We start from the raw sequence: 17,923 nt of genomic DNA on the forward strand, positions 1-17,923 counted from the left end.
TTGCTGATGTTCAACCAGGAAATAAATGCACACCTTCTTGCAGTCATTCCTATGTCCATCATGTATTGATTGATAATAAAGAATTTTTCTTTAAATAAATCAGCCCTTTGCTGGTCTTTTTCTGTGCATTTTCCCTGAATTATCAAAGACCAAAATTTATCATTGGCAAAATTAATTTAAGCAATTTTATTATGGATAAAACTAAATATTGGTTAAAAAAATCTTAAAGAAACAATGTTTTTGCCATTCAGTTTATATAACATTATAATTAATTTCATTGACAGCTGAAGAAGGGCTTTTCTCCTTGTGTCTGTAGCATATCGCTGCCAATGCCCAAGGGGTGTTTCGAGCTTAGTGCGGCGTGCAGCGCTTTAAAAGTAGTCGGCATGCTCAGATCAGCTTTTAACTTCAATTCCCCTGACTTTCCTACATCCTAAATCTGACTTGACGACAGAGTTAGTGGGGGGATGCCCGGCCAATTACGGCAAAAAGGAGGTGGAGAAAATTGTATTTTAACCAAACAGGCTAGTGCTGAGAATTCACCTATTTCCTGGCTCTTCACTAGGTATCTGATAGAGGCATTTTAAGCATGCTGATGTAGTTGACAGTTTATAACATGAAGGACATCATTGCAAAACTTCTGTAAGTGCCCAATCAGCTTAAGTGTTTTCTGTTTGTCTGTGCTGTTTGAGGCAGTTGCCTGTGCTGCACCATAAAGTCTCTGCTACAGTTGCTTTAGCTGTTCAGGCATGTTGCTTTTGAGCATTCAGATGATGCTTTTTTATCTCTTACCTTTCTAATATTTACTTTTGTCCAGTTTATTTGTGACTTAAACTAAATGTGTGGAATGTGTTTTAGAATTCCTTTAAGTGGTACATACAACACAGTCAAGATTAAATTAGCCTGCATTGTAATACTTTTCTGAATATTAAACTGCAATTGTATAGAGAATCAACACAAAACATGCAAGTATTGCCAGTTCCCTTTAATGTTACATTTGTAAATGTTTCAATCTGACTATCTGATGTGAAATAGACTATTGAAATTAGAGATGGAATTCTTATCCTAGTTTAACACTTGCTCCTGCATGCTGCAATATCTGCTTGAATGCTATGAGTTCATTCAGTACCTAGCATGCCCTGCACTGCATCCCTAAAACTTTCCCCATTTTAAGCACACCGCGTGCATCCATGGTTTGCCATACGTTTGCCTACCATATCTTCAAACCTTCCAATCAAAGATGCTTTTTTTCATGCATATTCTGGTTGTAAACCACAGAAGCAAGATAATAGTAACTCTGAGGATTCAACACCCACTTTAAAAATAATCTCTGCTTACTGCGGCTTTCCACTTTATTTGTATATCATAACCTTTTTGTATACCTTGTACTCTCGGAGAACTATTTTTTGTGGTGTTTCAAAGTTTTAACAAATAATGCGGTTTTTTTTTTGTTTCTTTTTAATTGTGTGTGTGTGTGTGACACCTGTGTTTCTAGTATATAGAGAAACCAGCAAAAGGCAGAGTTCAGAGATGCTTTCTGTTATCATGTGCTTCATTTACAAAAAAATATTAAAGACAGATTTACTTACCCCAGAAGAAGTTCTGTTGGCATGGGGTAACTGAGCTGAATAGACTGTTCGATGCCATGGTTTCAGAGATGTTTTGTTGCCAATAGATTGTCCACCTTTTGTGGTATTATTGACCCTCGAAGTCTTAAACTGCAAATACAGACCATAGCGGAGAAAACTGTGATTTCTGCCCACAGCACCAGTGTAAGCTGTTAGCTGTCAGAAAAGCAGCATAGCCACAAGCAGCTTACATGGAAAAGAGTGAACAAATATTTGATGGACCAGCAGTGCTGCACAGGCTGTGGTTAGTGAGTACTTACTGACTTGGTCGGTTTCTGTGACTGGAAGTGACCTGCGGAGATTAACCATTTACAAACCAGAGGCTGATCTGCTGTCGTCCTAGAGAAAATTTGCACCGCACTTGTGGTTCTGTGGTTGTTTGTGAGGCGAATGAAGTATTCACACAATCCAAAAAAGCATAAGCTTTAAAACTCTCTTTTTTTCCCTTCATGTGCTGTTACTGGAGAGGCTGGATCATGTGGTTTAGTGACATCAGAGTACAAAACTAAAGTGGGACTGCCTACCGTTGTGGCTTTTCTGTCTCTCTCTCTCACTCTTTCTCTCCCTCTTTCTCTCCCTCCCTCCCCTTTGTCAAAGGGCCCGTGGTACAGGCTCTTCCTGGCATCCAGAGGGACGTAACTTTTTAATTTAAATGAGTCATGAGGATTTGGAGAGAGTACAAATGGTAAAAGAGCTCACTCTCATTCACAGATGAAGCATATGGAGAGCAGGACCTTAGCAGTGTGCTCAGAGTCGATCCCTTTCTGCGCTGTCATATCATTGAAAAGGAAAAAAAGTGGCTGGCACCCATTGCTGTGTAAAATTCTGAACAACAGTGATGATTTACAGTAAATTACATCTCTGGACTGTTCCACAATGCAGAGTCTGCTTCAGATTTGCTGGGTGGATGGTTTCCTTCTGTGTCTTTCCAATCTCTCATTTCTGCAGTCTTTTCTCCCTGCTGCTTCTGTTATTCATTGTGGGGTCTGATTGCTGCTGCTCCAGTCTGTACTGTAATTGGCTCTCGCTGAAGTGACAGTCTGCGAGAAGCCTTAAATCATGTCTGTCTTGAAAACTACCTTGAGGAGCGGCTGGCACTGTTGAATAATGAATTTTAAAAGCCGTGATTCATCAGTCTGTTTCCTTTGCCACAAAGAAGCTCTTATTTGGCAGCCCTTGACTAACTCTCTTGATTATTGGCTTGGTGTGTTTGTTAGGCAGGTAACAGGGCTCTTGCTAGAGTGCAAGATTACTTGTGCAGGCAAAGCTGAGGATTCTCAGGCTAGTTCTCCTTTTTTGATTGAAAAATGTGCAGCTACATTTAGGTAGTATATTGTAATAGCCGAAGGATGGCCACAGTGTCATTGTATTTACATGTGTTTGAATAAAGTAGAGTAGTTTATATATTTTTATAATATTGGTATTCTAATTGTGTCACTTGGGGTACACTTGAGATGGTGGTGTGAACTGAACTGGCAACACCTTTATCCTCTTTGGAAATGTGCCTGGGAAGGGAATATTTCTAAGTCAGTGCTTACATATTTCTATTCATTCAACCGTTTTATGAACTTGTTTTTTCTAGTAAAGGCATGTGGGGTGCATACATTTATTTATTTCCCCTTGTTTTTGATGCAGTATGTGATAATGTTTATTAAACTTTCTTTCTTTCTTTCTTTCTTTCTTTCTTTCTTTCTTTCTTTCTTTCTTTCTTTCTTTCTTTCTTTCTTTCTTTCTTTCTTTCTTTCTTTCTTTCTTTCTTTCTTTCTTTCTTTCTTTCTTCTCAATCCAAAAAATATTTTTGTTTTATGTTACTTACACTTGTAGGGATGGCTGAGGAAAATTTTTACCTCATGTGTTCATGCAGAACAGAGATTAACACATTTTCTTATAGAATAGGCCATGTTGACCAATGCTGGAGATATCCAAACCATCTACGAAAAATCTTGTATTACTCGTGTTGCTTAAAGCTGACCTCTACTGTTATCAAGTGCTTTGAGCGACTTATCTTCAGAAACATTAAGAGCAACATCCCCTCATCCTTGGACCAATACCACTTTGCATACAGGGAAAATAGATCAACTGAGGACATTGTTTCACTTGCCCTGTCACACCTGGAGCAGTAGGACAGCTATGTGCAGATGCTGTTCATCGACTACAGCTCTGCGTTCAACACCATTCCCTCTAACAAGCTGGCTATAAAGCTAAATATCTTGGGTCTCAACTCATACCTATGCAACTGGATTTTGGATTTTCTCGGTGACAGACCACAAACTGTGCTCATAGATAAGCACTTCTTTTCATCCATAATACTGAACACTGGGGAACTGCAGGGCCATGTACTGAGCCTTCTCCTTTACTCCCTCTTTACAAACAACTGCAAATCTATTTATGATACTAACATCATAATATACTTTGCAGATGACACCATTGTGACAGGCGTGATCTCCAATAATGACAAGCAGCCTATAGAGAAGTGGTTGAGAATCTGCAGAGTTGTAGAAGAAAACAAAGGAACTAATTCTGGACTTCAGGTGACTGAACTATAGCGGTCACCATCTCATCAGCATTAAAGGCGAGGGGGTGGAGATAGTCCTGAGTTTCAGATTCTTGGGAGTTCACATCACCCAGGACCTGTCATGGACAACAAACGTGACCGCAACGGCCAAGAAAGGTCTACAGAGGCTTCACTTTCTGAGGAGTCTGAAGACAGCACAACTCCCACAATAGCTGCTGGTTAACTTCTACAGGTGCACCATAGAGTCTGTCATCATGTAGTGCATTTCAGTGTGGTACGCTGGCTGAACCTCTGAGAACAGTAAGGCCCTCCAGTGTATCATCAAAATGGCTCAGATAATTACTGGCAATCAGCTACAATTACTGTAAGATATCTTTACTACCCACTGCAGCAGAAAAGCAAAGAATGATTGTGAAGATCCAACCGACCCCGGCCATAGTGTTTTTACTCCTCTGCCCTCTTGAAGGGATTTCAGAGCCAAGCATGCCTGCACTACCAGGCGGAAGAACAGCTTTTACCCCAAAGCAATCAGCCTATTTAATACACAACTATCACTGCCACTTCCTATAACAAACCACCACTGATTGAGCTGCACTTCTGCATCAACCACACACATTTATCTATTTATGCGTACATACTTACCTTTACTTTTACACTTTGTATATTTGAAACTGATACGATAATTCATTGTATTGTACAGTGACAATAATGGTATCTTGCATAATCCACATGCCAAGTCATCAAATTGTATTCTTAAAAATTTCCACACGCATGTATTTTTTTCTGACATACTGTTAAATAAACCACTTCTGGAAGACACTCTTTTAAATACAAATTGAACATTGTTAAATTCAAATGAGCATTTAAATTGTAAATTGTAACCCTAACCCTAACCCTCTAGTCATTGCATTTGTATTTATTTCCACAATGGAGTATCCCATGATTTATTATGAGCTGTCTGTGAAACTGCACAGGTAAACTGAGTTTCTGTTCGTTAAAGCCTCTTAGATGTACTCAGATGTTTCCATTTGCTTTTCTTTAACCCTTAATCTTTAGTTGTACTTGACTGTTGGTGCACTTTACAGTGCTCATATCATATGAAGAGACCAATGCTAGCCAATGAGTGAGCTCATTCAACAGAAAGTTTTCCAGAAGTGATTTTATTGAATATTGTAGCAAAAATGCATATGATTTGAATGTTGTGAACATACGGCTGGATAGCATAACATGTGGATTATGACCATGAGTAATGTAAGAATTTTCCTCATGGTTGTTTTTGACATGGGTTTCTGTTGTCTAATGCTGGTCACCATAGTGTGATGTCCCATGATATCAGTCCCTGCCATTGCTTAATGATGGAGCACCAATTAGTGCATAACCCAGGATGAGTCAGTGGGAAGGAAAGAGTCATAGACAGTTGCTTGGAATTTAAAAAAAAAAAAAAAAACTACAAATAGTCAGTAAATAAACTGTCTTGGATAAAATCATAAATATTGTTAAAAGATTAAAAAAAAATAAACACACACACGAGCAGGCACAAGAGGATCCAAATTAAGTTAAGTGGAATTCTAGGTCTCACCAGGTATACACCCTGGTAACTCTAAGTAAACAGCAACAATCACTGTGCTCCTGCCTTTTTCATCATCAGTCAGGAAAGAATCCAGCAACTTCCTCCATCGCAAATGTCACCCATACTCAGTGAAGCTCCTCCCACCATTATACAGCTCTGCCCCTTCCATCATTCCACCAGGGCCAACCCATCAGGAAAATCATCTGGGGCCTCATGTATAACGCAGTGCATAGAACTCACACTATAACATGGCGTAAGCACAAAAGCAGGAATGTGCGTACGCACAGAAAAATCCAGATGCAGGAATCTGTACGTACGCAAACTTCCATGTTCTTCCGCTACATAAATCCCGATCAGCGTGAAAAGTAACGCACGTGCACGCGCCTTCTGTCCCGTCCCAACTTGTCCCAGAATTACGCCTCTTTGAATATGCAAATCAATATAAATAGCCTTCTGTGAAAAGACAATGGGAAAAGCACGGGGGGAAATATAAGAATTTCAGCGAATACCAAGTGGAGGGAAAGGAAAAATGTACTATTTGCTGGTTTAAACAGTGATATAAACAACAAAAGGAAGTTGATCGAGTGACAGAGTGTCGGAGAAACTCGAAAGCTCAAGTTCACAAAGTCGCATAGTGCCCGAAATAAAAAAGAAGTCACATATCAAAGTTGCCGTGAAAAGGCGAGTCGTAGCCCACCGTCTGAGTGTCATATGAAAACTTATTAGGGTACAGACAAAAAAAATAAGCACACAGTAGGAAAAAAGCATGAAATGTCAACTTTAATCTCGAAATTTCCACTTTAATCACGTAGTTTATTTTGCCATTAAAGTAGAACATCATAAACTTCATCTTAAAATCGTTTAATTTACTAGTTTCTCAAATCCCGTTGTAACTAAAGTAGCACGTTAAATGCTTTGTTCTATATTTGATCTTCTATGTGCTCTGTGTATGAATCACTACCTGCTTCTTAAACGGGCTTTCTCTTTCTCCGACAGGACACATAATCCATTACATTCGTGATATTACAGCTCTCTGAATAATTAAAATACTGAGATTGTATACGTGATATCTTTTTCATGATGATAGGAATGAAAGCATGTTGTTAAACATGGGAACACGGTGGCACAGTGCTTGTTCATATCTCACTCAAGAGGCTTGCTACTCCATGCGCGACCTTCGATGAAATGCTTTATTACAGAAGTACTGTCTCTTTCAAACATACTAACCTCCAATTCCTGTCCTTAATTTTCTTTCTCCAAATACCCAATCGCCACACAATCAGCTCTGTAATAGATGTGAAGCCATTTGTAAGCTTAGAACGCCGATTCTTCAAAACTTTTAAGGAACATTGAAATATCTTCGTAGTACATGTTTAATTATTCTATCCGTCTATCCTTCCAGTGTCGTGTCAGCACCAGCAAGAATACAACGCAATGCAGGAACAATCCCTGAACTAGCTAGCGCTGCGGCACCGTGTCCTCACATGTTTAATAATTAACAATACAGATTATTTAAATGAAGTTAAAGTTTTATCTGTATAATATAATCAACATATTTTGCTGCATTTTATCTTAAAAATGATATTGTCATCATAAGTAAATATGCGCTTTATAAAGTGGTGCAGGTTGTGCAATATAACTGTAGTGCAAGTTTACAGTGGGGTAATTGTACTTATAAGTACAAACAGTTCTACAAGGAGCACTTGATGGAATGATTGAGTGCGTTTATAGTTCTTTCCAATTACCTGCTGCTGTGATTCCCCACTCAGATACAGTGATATAAATACTCCGAGTGGTGCAGTGAGGGTAATATGGAAAAAGATGATCTTGTGTGGCAACCCTTAACGGGAGCAGCTGAAAGAAGAAGATGATGCATTGAGAGTAACAACGCTAAAGCAGTTATGATGGTATTTGGAATACTATGGCTATTCCCTGGACCATTATATTGCTGCAGGTTAATTACAATCAGATGCATTACACTAACAAACAATATGCAGTTAGTTTCAGTGTATTTATAAGGCCGCGTCAGGAATGTGGATCTAAGAAAGAAAGGGTGACCACACAGGAACAGTAGCACTGCTTTGTCGCTGGGTGCCGCCAGTCTGCAAAACTGAGCGGAGAAATTACGTACGCCAGGGTATGAGGTACCGTGGAAATGTGCGTGGCTTTACGGCAAGTTTAGGTTTTATACATCGCAATTTGAGCGTGGAAACGTTCGTACGCAACATTTCTGTGCGTACGCACCGTTTATACATGAGGCCCCTGGCCTTCTCTGTTACAGTAAAATAGATCAGCAGATATGGACACTGGTGCTTCTCTGGTATCGGGACCCTCGCTAGTCTGTCGATGCTGTCCTTGCACTCAACCTTCCATCCTCCTTGTAGTCTCCAGTCCATCACTGCCTTCTTTTTCTTCAAAGATCTAACTGCTTTAAAAGCCCATGAGCTAATTAACGCTTGCCCTGCCGTCAATACCAAATGATACATGGAGTTGCTCATTGATCAGTTTCCTCAATCAACTTCAGCTGCGTTTGTTATTAGATAGCCTGTGACACAGAGTACAACACATTGATAACAGTCAGAGCCAGTGTTATCTCTGTTCCAAATGAAAAAATGTGATTATAAATATTTCTCATCCACCACTACATAACATAATGCAAAAATATTTTGGGGTGTAAAATAAGTCTTTAGCCTGACTTGCTTTGTCATACAAGGAAGTCTCTTCATCTTACTCAGCACAGATTATTGATACACAGTTCAAAAATTATAGGACTGATATGTAAGTTACTTTGGATAATTAGTGAAGTATATCACCCTGCTAAAATTCATGAAATTTGTAATCCAAGTAAAAAAGAAAATGAAAAATAGTATAACATCTGAAAATTTAAGTATTGTTTTATGTCCCCAAAACCGCTGATGCATGTATTTTCACACTTGCTGAATTTAGCTGTACCATTGTCAGGTGTTGGATGCTAACCCAGTAGGACTGTTTGCATGGCAGAAACCAATACTGAATGAGGTGCCAATCAAAAACAGTACACTTTTATGCACTCACACTTTGTCACATTAAAGTCCGTGGTTATTGTAACATGCATTGGACTTGAGCAAAAACATAGAAACAAACCCATACAGACATGGGATAAATGAACATTATTCACATTATATTGCTCCAAGGTGAGATTAAAACCCATTCTTATAGAGAAGCAGTGGCACTAGTCACTATGTTCCCCCTTGCTCATTCAAACTACCTCAGAATATTCTGTGAAGAACAGTTTTGAATTTCCTATAATATTAACCATACCTTGATTGTAATATTTAAAGCATTACAAATGATAGCTCACAGATAAGTTGTACGCATTTAACATTTTCTTGTTGTATATAGGCAGAGGTACATATGAAGGTTACATCATTTTTAATTACAAACTAATTCAGAATTTAATACTTTTCATTTTCAGTACCACAGTACTTTTTTGTAATAACGTTTGGTTAAAAATCTTTTTCAAGTATTCCAAAATTACATTTTTTTAATCTTAGCATTCATTATGAAAAGTTTTTTTTTGCCCCCGAAAGGTGTTTAGTGTGTGAAAATTTGTGTACCTCTGGAATTTGTTTTGTGCGGCTTTTTTCACAATACTTTGGCTCATTAAAATTTTTAAAATAAAATTGTCCGATTTATGAATTGTCTATGTGTTAGTCGGTGCCCTGTGTTTGGCTGGCATTCTGCATACTGTGCTGTGTCACCTTGCATTTGTTGTTAGCTGAGATGGGTCTCACTCCTTAATTGAAGCCAAACATCTGGCCAGAGAATTGTGAGAGAGTTCACTTTTCAAAGAGGCTCGAACTCTTTTAACTTTATCAAACAGAAAAATTACCAATGGATGCTGCCTTTGCTGTATGTTAATTAATTTTTCTCTGAGTTTTATTGCACATGTTTAATTGTTCATTTTCTCTTGCATTGCTTCCATTGTGACTGCTAGGCCTACTTTGAACATACAAAATGTGTAATGGACTGTTGTGATTAGCAATGTGTGTTCCAGCATTTTGTTTCTGGACCAACTCTGAATCATTCAACTAGAACATTACTGATTTTTCATTTACAATGATATTTGTATTTAATTTTTAAAATAATTCTTTACGTTCTATTCTAGGACTTCATCCATACCTGCTTCCAATCTAGCACAGCCTCTCTTTCATAAAATAACTGTAGTGGTTCCTGCCTTAAAAAGCTTTTCTTATTAGGCTTTTACCCCTCTTCAGCCCCAGACTAAACCTGTTAAAGCATATTAAACTAAGAGGTGTCCTACAGATAGATCAGAGTGTCAGTCTTGCTGTTAACACTGCTTTATGAATTGTATATTCTACTAGCTTTGTAATTGCACAATAATATCTTTTGAAAGGATACAGTTTGTTTCACTAAAGCACGTACATTTATTTTATGTAAGCCTTAATCAGCAGCTGCAGTCACCATGTTCACTGCTTTTTCTGAGCTACCATTAATTTCCCTATTACGCTGATAACCCATCAACTACACTTTTAGAGTAGATTAACTTACAAGCGTGTTTTCCCCTAAAGGAGACTGGCCAGAATTCGTAGCAAGGTAAATTTATCAAAATGAAAGACCATTTGTTAATACTGTAGTTGGTTAAGTCTGGTATGAGTGTAAAAAAGTTTTGATTTTTAAAAATTCCATATACATGTGTTATTCAGAAATTGAAGATCAAGATTTTAATTTGGATTTTCTAAGCACATTGTTTGCATGCTATGTAACTTTTAGTACTGTTTTGTATCATATTAACTTGCTTAGTTCGAGTACATTTGAAAGAATTGTAACGATCAAACATGGTCTGAATATGCTTTGAAAGTTTGTACAGTACATTAGCTGAAAAGAAAACAACATGTTTTTGGGACATTATGGTAAATAGCAAGTCAAAGAATCTTCAGTGTTAGACCCTCAATGTAGACATTTTAAGCACAAGTGGATGCAGATATCATTATTAAGGGAGTTTTACAAATGTACACATGTATCAAATCAAATTTTGTCACATACAAATTATACATACAATACAATTTGTGATCCCATCTACTAAGCTTGTACTATTATTTTCGTAACATTTTAGTTTGACTAGAAAGTACATCAAATTTTTAGTTACGGTTTTTGTCATCTTCTTATATTTGTGTTTATTTATGTAGTTGTATATTTAAATGCAGAACAGAACAATATAATAAAAAGAAAAGGCTATTTTTGTAGTCACCACATTTGATTGTTCAGATTACAGCATTCACAGATACAGACACACACTCATACAAACATTTGCAAGGCAGTGTTTATGGTAATGTAGTATGTATGCCATTTTTAATGTAAACTGGTAATTTTCCAAAGCAATTATAGAATGAAATAATTTATGTTCAGTATTAAAATTAAACTTATCTTAGAAAATTGAACCACCGGAACCTAAACAATTCATGTTTTGCCTGTCATTTTTGTAATTAAAAAAAAAAAAAAAAAAAAAGTTTAAAGAGAGCAGGACTAATTTCCCCACAGCACTAAGAAAAGAGCTTTCAGAACATAGCTAGTATAAAGACAAATTTAACAGCTGACAGAATAGATTTATGCAAGTGAAAGTTTGAAAATAAACATATAGAATTGCATTTGGCAGATGTTTAGCTTTTACAATAATGTCTTTAATTTTTTGCTTTTAATAGTCTTAGGGTTTTTTTTTTATTATAACCTGAACTCAATAGAAGAGCAAAGCTTTGTATTTGAAACAAAGTGTCCTGTATATAAAGATTTGAGTTTCTGCTTTTCTTTTGTTTTTATAACTGATTTGTCTTTTTTGTTTTCAAACAGAAATGGTTGTCTTTATTTTCTTTTCAAAATTGCTCTTAAATGGTTGCAGGGATGTGGCTTAGCTAAAATAAGAAACATGCTCGCGATGCAGTACTCACAGATCCATCACTTAATAAAAATGAGTGCTTAAAAGCTGTACTAAACCAGCATGCTGATTTTAACCTTTTTGGGAAATATTAAAATAATAGTACATCTGTGAAAACCACCATCTGTCTTATTTTTTGTGTTTATACAACATAGAGTTGATTTGTAAAGGTAGTGAAGTCTAAATGTTCAGGAAAATAATAAATGAAAAGTATATATTTTAAATATGATTTTTGTTTTGTGTTTAATATAGCTGCTCTGTTTAACCATGAGGTTTTTGGTTCAACATCCACTAATGGTTCTCTATGGGACTCTTACTTTGTCAGTTAACCTGCTAATGGTCCAAAGTGTAGAGATGGAAACAATTATACTGTGCACACTGAGACAGTACTTACTGTGGAAAGGCACTATATATAGTGCTGGATTATCTCCACTACTGCTTAAGTGTGTGAACTTGACATAGTCAGTTACACTGCCAGTTGTCACACTGTAGAAATATTCAAAAAATGTTAGTGTATTTTGTAAGTTAATTTTAAATTAAAGTCTTGGTCTGATAAAAGGGAAATTAACTTTACATTATTTTTTTTTTTGCCTAAAGTCTGCTAAGTGTGGAAACTGGTTTTTCATTTCTTAAACAGTTAAAGTTTTAGATTTACACCGGCTCATTTATTGTACCCGTCGTCGATAGGCAATTTGTAAGTATCTCATCTAGTCTCTTCACAAGCGGCTGCTTTCTCACTAAGACCACAGTCCAGTCAGTTTTTCTTGGTGGTCTACTGAAAAATGACCTTTCACTTTGATAGGTGAGACAGAAGATCTCTAGTACATCTGCTTCTGGATGAAGCCTAGTTGTGGTTAATTCAAGTGTGCCCTGCCAGCAAGAGATGTGGGCAGGACCACACATACATTAGAAAAGTTATTACTGGCTTTTACTTCTGATTTTATTTGTATAGTATAGGTAGCTTGCTTTAGTCTATATTTTTCTTCTGTCTGAAGCAGAGAATAATTGCTTCTTGGAGGGGAAATAGAAGTTGCAGTAAGGCTAAGCCAATTCTACCACCCCACTCCACCTACTCCCTTCAACAATTCAGCAAAGATATGTGACACATAATTTCACAGTTATTCCTGATATCAGAAGAGATTATTTACTTTCACTACAGCAGTTAGCATAATATGCAGCTGCTGGCCACATTTATGCTGATTCTCCTTGTTAGAATAAAGACGGACTATCAGCTGTTAGTATAAATTATGTCTGTGTTCTGGGTCTTCTTTACTACATTGTTTTACTGCATACGTTTACATGTGATGTTTGGAAGTACAGTAATAATCTGAAAATGCTATTGGTGGTGATCACTTGCTGCTTACTGCATTGTCCGATAATTTAATTTTTTTTACGCTTTTGGCAGCAACATGCACACTCCGGATGCTTTTGTGTCAACACTAGTAAATGAATATGGCAGCAGGCTAATTTGACAAACGGCACTTGCAACGCTTGGCTGGCTGTGAATTGGCACTAATGCTTTTCTTGGCAACCAGGCACACAGGGGAGAGTGTAATGGCTAGAGACAGATGATTGTACAAAGATAGACAATGTAGAAATTTTCAACTTCAATAAAAGTCTTGTCAGTTTCATTTGACAGGAAGAAACCATTGTGTCACATGGCATGCACCATAAGAATTTCGCCAGTTTGGGTGACATGAGGTAGAGGTTGTAGTGATCAGTTCTTTTACCAGAATTGTGCTGAATGTTGATTTACTTGGTTGGCTTTCTTAAATGAGTGTGCGTCTCCAAAATAGGCTTTTCATCAGAATGTTGTGATGATGTCCGTCTGGGAAGTCACTGCTGTCTGCCTGCTGTGATTACATGTTTGCTTGAAAAAAAAAAGCCAGATTGTGTTGTGCAAGGTACAGAAGTGTGAAAGGTGACTAAGCGGTTGTATGCGTTAGTATAGCAAATTCACTGTCCTTCTATTATAGATGACTGCATCTGCAGTATTTGTGTAAGGTGAAGCTTTCAGTCAGTACATTATTATCTGGCAAGACAGGATAAGGTGGCCAGTTATAATTATCATATACACAGTTAAACTTTGGAAAGAGCTTTTAAAAATAAAACGGCCACAATGATTTCCAAGTAAAACATACAAGATTCTATTAAAATAAACGTAAAAAAAAACACATCTGTTTTTTGTGGAAATATGTTTCAGTTTTCTGACAATATTATTCAACATATTTAAGTTTGTGTTAAGGATTTGCTGTCTTGTTCTGATTTTTATAATCTGTTGATCCAGTGCTCACACTTAAATTTTTCCTTTTCCCTGTCCTCTTGTTTTTGGCTAAAGTGAATATTTATGTTTCAAACAAGTTACATTCTTAAAATGCCTTTTGATTAGACGTGTGCTTGGTAACTTTATACTTCCCTGACAAACAATGTTGCAAGGTAGGGTTTTTTTTTTTTTTTTTTTAAATGGATGATAATAATATTAAAGTTTATTTATAGAGTGCCTTCCAAAACGCCAAGCCCTTAGACTTTAATTTTAGTAATATTTTATGCTTGTCAAATAATCACATTAAAATTCTTCTTATGATGTCCACTAATAAACTGAGAAATTAAAACAGGTATAGGACAAAATTATTCAATATTTAATCACACAATAAATTTAATATTTTTATTCAGCAGGCACTTAAATCCAAATAGACTTTGGAATCAGAAATGCATGAATAAGTTATAGAAGGCTTATGTCAGCATCCATCTGAAAAAGAAAAAAGTTTAAAGTAAATGCAATTGTATGACAGTGAGGTATCTTTACTTCTATTTCTGTATACAGTACATGAACCAAGCAAGCACCAAATATAATTTCTGTATTAAAATCTAAAATAATAAATTACAGGAACATTACAAAATAAGTAAAACTACGGTTAAAATGGTGCAGTCAGTTCTCAAGTGCAGACAAATTCAACAAATTGCATAAGTGTAACAACAGTTTAAAGGCAAAGAAAAGTGTAATAACCCATTTTGGATGTGTCAGAGAATCTTAAAGGTGAATGAGGTACTGTTAGCTTTCAGTTGTTTCTGAAGACTGGCATTAGATTCAGCAGTTCTACTTCTACGTTTGAAAAATAATTACTGAATTTGTATTTTACATTTAGTATCAATTTGAGCTTGAAGATAATTATTTACCATTGACTTGACACATTGTACAGGTGGAATTCTGTTGTAACAAAATTCATGGGGCCATAGAAATATTTTGTTATAACAGATATTTTGTCATAATGAATATGGGAAAAATATGTATACTGTTGTGACTGGGGTTGCTGGTGATTCGCCATCCCTAATGCCAGCGGTGCAAGGACAGCCCCGTAGCTGCTCTGCTTTGTCTGGTAAACAGTAAACCAAGGGCAAAGCAATTGGTTGTCATTTGCAGGATCAGGATGACTGCGTAACATGCTTGTTGTTTAGATCGGGCTTTGACTCTTATTCGCACTGTCCTGGGGCCTCATGTATAAACGGTGCATACACACAAAAATGTTGTGTAAGAACGTTTCCATGTTCAAATCGCGATGTATAAAACCTAAACTTGGCGTAAAGCCACGCATATTTCCACAGTAGCTCATATCCTGGCGTACGTAAGTTCTGCGCTCAGTTTTGCAGATTGGCGGCACCCAGCATCAAAGCAGTGCTACTGTTCCTGTGTGGTTACCCTTTCTTTTTTAGATCCACATCCCTGATGCGGCTTTATAAATACACTGAAATTAACCGCATATTGTTTATTATCCCTGACGCGGCTTTATAAATACACTGAAATTAACCGCATATTGTTTATTAATTTAATGTATCTGATTGTAATTAACCTGTAACAATATAATGGTCCACAAAATGGTCAAACTATTGTAAATACCATAGCTGCTTTAGCGTTGTTACTCTCACTGCACCTTCTTCTTCTTCTTCTTCTTTTAGCTGCTCACGTTAGGGGTTGCCACAGCGGATCATCTTTTTCCATATTACTCTCACTGCACTACTTGGAGTATTTATATCACTGTATCTGAGTGTGAATCACAGCTGTACAGCAGCTGATCAGAAAGAGAATCATCGGTATACAGCATCAAGCACATGCTGCCTATTGAACTGCTCTCACACGGCAAACGCTTCAGAGACAGTTTCATCCCAAGAACTATAAACACACTCAATCAGTCCATCAAGTGCTCCTTGTAGAACTGTTTGTACCTATAAGTACAATTACCTCACTGTAAACTTGCAATACAGTTATAATATTGCACAACCTGAGCTACTTTATAAAGCGCGTATTTACATATGATGACAATATCATTTTTAAGATGAAATGCAGCAAAATATGTTTATTATACAGATAAAACTTTAACTTCATTTAAATAATCTATATTGTTAATAATGAAACATGTGGTGACACGGTGCAGCAGCGCTAGCGAGGAGCTGGCGCTCCATTCACGGATTGTTCCTGCCTCGCTCTGTATTCTTGCTGGAGCTGGAAGGATAGATGGATAGAATAATTAAACACATACTACGAAGATATTTCAATGTTCCTTAAACGTTTTGAAGAATCGGCGTTCTAAGCTTATAGATGGCTTAACGTCTATTACAGAGCTGATTGTGTGGCGATTGGGTATTTGGAGAAAGAAACATAAGGACAGGAATTGGGGGTTAGTACGTTTGAAAGAGACACTACTGCTACAATAAAGTATTTCATTGAAGGTCGCGCATGGCGCAGCAAGCATCTTACGTGAGACATGAACAATCACTGTGCCACCGTTTTCCCATGTTTAATAACATGCTTTAACTCCTGTCATCTTGAAAATGATATCACGTATACATCTCAGTATTTTAATTATTCAGAGAGCTGTAATATTACGAATGCAATGGATTCTGTGTCCTGTCGGATGAAGAGAAAGCCCGGAAGCACGTAGTGATTCACATACACACAGAGCGCATAGAAGATCAAATACAAAACAAAGCATTTAACTTGCTACTTTAGTTACGATGGGATTTGAGAAACTAAACATTAAACGATTTTAAGATGAAATTTATGATGTTCTACTTTAATGACAAAATAAACTACGTGATTAAAGTGGAAATTTCGAGATTAAAGTTGACATTTCGTGCTTTTTCCCCACTGTGTGCCTGTTATTTTTCTATGTACCCTAATAAGCTTTCATATGACACTCAGACGGTGGGCTATGAATCGCCTTTTCACGGCGACTTTAATATGTGACAACTTCTTTTTTTTATTTCGGGCACTGTGCGACTTTGTGAACTTGAGCTTTCGAGTTTCTCCGACACGCTATGTCACTCGATCAACTTCCTTTTGTTGTTTATACCACTGTTTAAACCAACAAATGGTACGTTTTTCCATGCCTCCACTTGGTATTCGCTGAAATCCTTCTATTTTCCCTTGTACTTTTGCCATTGTCTTTTCACAGAAGGCTGATCTTAAGGGCTATTTATATTGATTTGCATATTCAAAGAGGTGAAATTCTGGGAGGAGTTGGGGTGGGACAGCAGGCATGTGCGTTAGTTTTCACGCTGACTGGGATTTATGGAGCGGAAGAACATGGAAGTTGCCGTTCGCACAGATTTATGCATCTGGATTTTTTTTGTGCGTAAGCACATTTCTGCTTTTGTGCTTATGTCATGTTATAGTGCGACTTCTATGCACAGCTTTATGCATGAGGCCCCTGGTCTGCCACAGAGGTGATTCCGCACCACCGGTGTTCTTCTAATCTGAAGGTGACAGCTAAAGCAAGACGATTTCCCCTGTGTCACAGCTTCTATCTTGTGTGCTTAAGTGCTGAAGTAACAGCTCCTATTTTGAATGAAGTATTGAGAGTACACATGCATTCTCTATACACTGATAAAGTACCTGCGTTTTCTTTTCAAATGTGGACTAATCTTCCTATCTCTCGTGCAATTCTGTTACCCAAGCTTGACAATACCTGTGTTTAAAAAAAAAAAAAAAACAGGGCTTCTTAAACTGAAAAAAATATTTTATTTGAAAATGAGTCATTAGATGTAACTTTTTTTTAGTAGAAATACAGGTGTGAATACAGAATGAAAATGAAATGTTAGATGTACTTTTTTTTCAGTGTAAATTGACTCCATTTCTCACTTTTTTGGTTTATTGCAAAGAAAACTTTGAGAAGCACCATGAAACTCAAACTGTGCAGTATCTGCACATGACACAATTATTCATGTGAACGCTCTGAGAAGCTGTGAACTCTGACTCAGAATTCGGCTATACCTGTATGATA

The 17,923-nt window shown here is 37.0% G+C and overlaps 2 protein-coding genes across 5 annotated transcripts in view; one reads left to right on the forward strand and one right to left on the reverse strand.

Annotated features, from left to right (window-relative positions):
• The window catches only part of runx2a (RUNX family transcription factor 2a), a 197,605-nt gene extending 195,271 nt beyond the window's left edge, over positions 1-2,334 (reverse strand). The window contains exons 1-2 of one of the 2 annotated variants that reach the window (XM_051924441.1): positions 1,889-2,334; positions 1,590-1,718 (exon numbers count right to left, since the gene is read on the reverse strand). In XM_051924441.1, coding sequence (XP_051780401.1) covers positions 1,590-1,647 — 58 coding nt within the window. In that variant the 5' untranslated portion in view covers positions 1,648-1,718; positions 1,889-2,334. The remainder of the gene's footprint in view (positions 1-1,589; positions 1,719-1,888) is intronic. The other variant, XM_051924439.1, reaches the window with a different exon arrangement.
• Positions 1-17,923, forward strand: part of supt3h (SPT3 homolog, SAGA and STAGA complex component) — a 518,283-nt gene that overhangs the window by 53,282 nt on the left and 447,078 nt on the right. The gene's annotated exons all lie outside the window — the stretch shown is intronic.

The sequence above is a fragment of the Erpetoichthys calabaricus genome, chromosome 3, assembly GCF_900747795.2.
Source record: "Erpetoichthys calabaricus chromosome 3, fErpCal1.3, whole genome shotgun sequence".
NCBI classification, from domain to species: Eukaryota; Metazoa; Chordata; class Cladistia; order Polypteriformes; family Polypteridae; genus Erpetoichthys; species Erpetoichthys calabaricus.